The 1,031-nt window shown below is 37.0% G+C and overlaps 1 protein-coding gene across 1 annotated transcript in view; it reads left to right on the top strand.

Annotated features, from left to right (window-relative positions):
- LOC106013083 overlaps nucleotides 1–1,031 on the top strand; it is a 10,030-nt gene that overhangs the window by 4,063 nt on the left and 4,936 nt on the right. The window contains exon 6 of the mRNA XM_013087859.2: nucleotides 349–359. Coding sequence (XP_012943313.2) covers nucleotides 349–359 — 11 coding nt within the window. The remainder of the gene's footprint in view (nucleotides 1–348; nucleotides 360–1,031) is intronic.

Here is a 1,031-nt window from a genome sequence, read left to right as displayed (position 1 = left end):
ATCATTCATCCACTCTTCCTTGAGGTTTGACTTGATCATTTGGCAGCAGATGATGTAATTCGTAGGAATTTCAGGCTGAGGGAGGCTAGCTCCTTTCTTTGCCAGAGCATCAGCTCTTTCATTTCCCGGTATCCCAGTGTGGGCAGGAATCCATTGTAGGACTACTAATGTCGACTTAAATTATAACTTTGAGAATAGAGAGATTCATCATAATCATCGTTGTCGTCATCCTCATCATCACCATCATTAGCATCATCATCCTCACTGATTGCCTGGTGATATAAAGCATTTACATGATTGTTTCTTGTTCATGGCTCTTTTCGTTTCCCTTCCACTGTCTACGTGCAGATACACGCCAGGTATAACCAAAGTTGTAACATTGTGTCACCCTCATAATATTCATAATGTAGATTTGTGGTTCGATTTTGACTTCGACTTTGTGATGGACTGATATCTGGTCGAGTGTGCTTTTTGTTTTCGGGTTGTTTTTTTCTTTATTCTTTCCTGAGTCTTCCATTGCCTACTTTCTTATTAACAGAGAACTTTTCTATCGCAAACGTTCCCCTGGTTAAGGACCAACTTTATAATGATATCATAACAAAATAAATACATTTCAAATAAAAAATGTATAAAAACATGCAATAACGTTAAAATGTGTTTCCAAAACCATTCGGCAGGAATAAAAACGTCACTAAAAATCAATACTGTTTGCACGAAATGCGATTTGTTGAGAATCGTCTAAGAGCCAAAATCATAAGAGTGCGTCATAATATTTGCTTAACGTTCGTTGAAAAATCAAACTGACAAGCAAGCCCACTAACGTTGTCCCCTGAGGTCATTAAAGATGGATTAAATTTAATTGCTACTCATGTTAAGAAAGCTTGTTGACTTGCTGTTACACACTGCGAAATGTTTCGTCAGCATGGCTTTAGAGACCGTGCAGCTATAAATAATATTAGTTGAACGGTAGAGACTGTCTATCTATCTATCTATCTATCTATCTATCTATCTATCTATCTATCTATCTATCT

This window comes from Aplysia californica, unplaced genomic scaffold (assembly GCF_000002075.1).
Source record: "Aplysia californica isolate F4 #8 unplaced genomic scaffold, AplCal3.0 scaffold00648, whole genome shotgun sequence".
NCBI classification, from domain to species: Eukaryota; Metazoa; Mollusca; class Gastropoda; order Aplysiida; family Aplysiidae; genus Aplysia; species Aplysia californica.
This window is presented reverse-complemented; position numbering and strand designations above follow the sequence as displayed.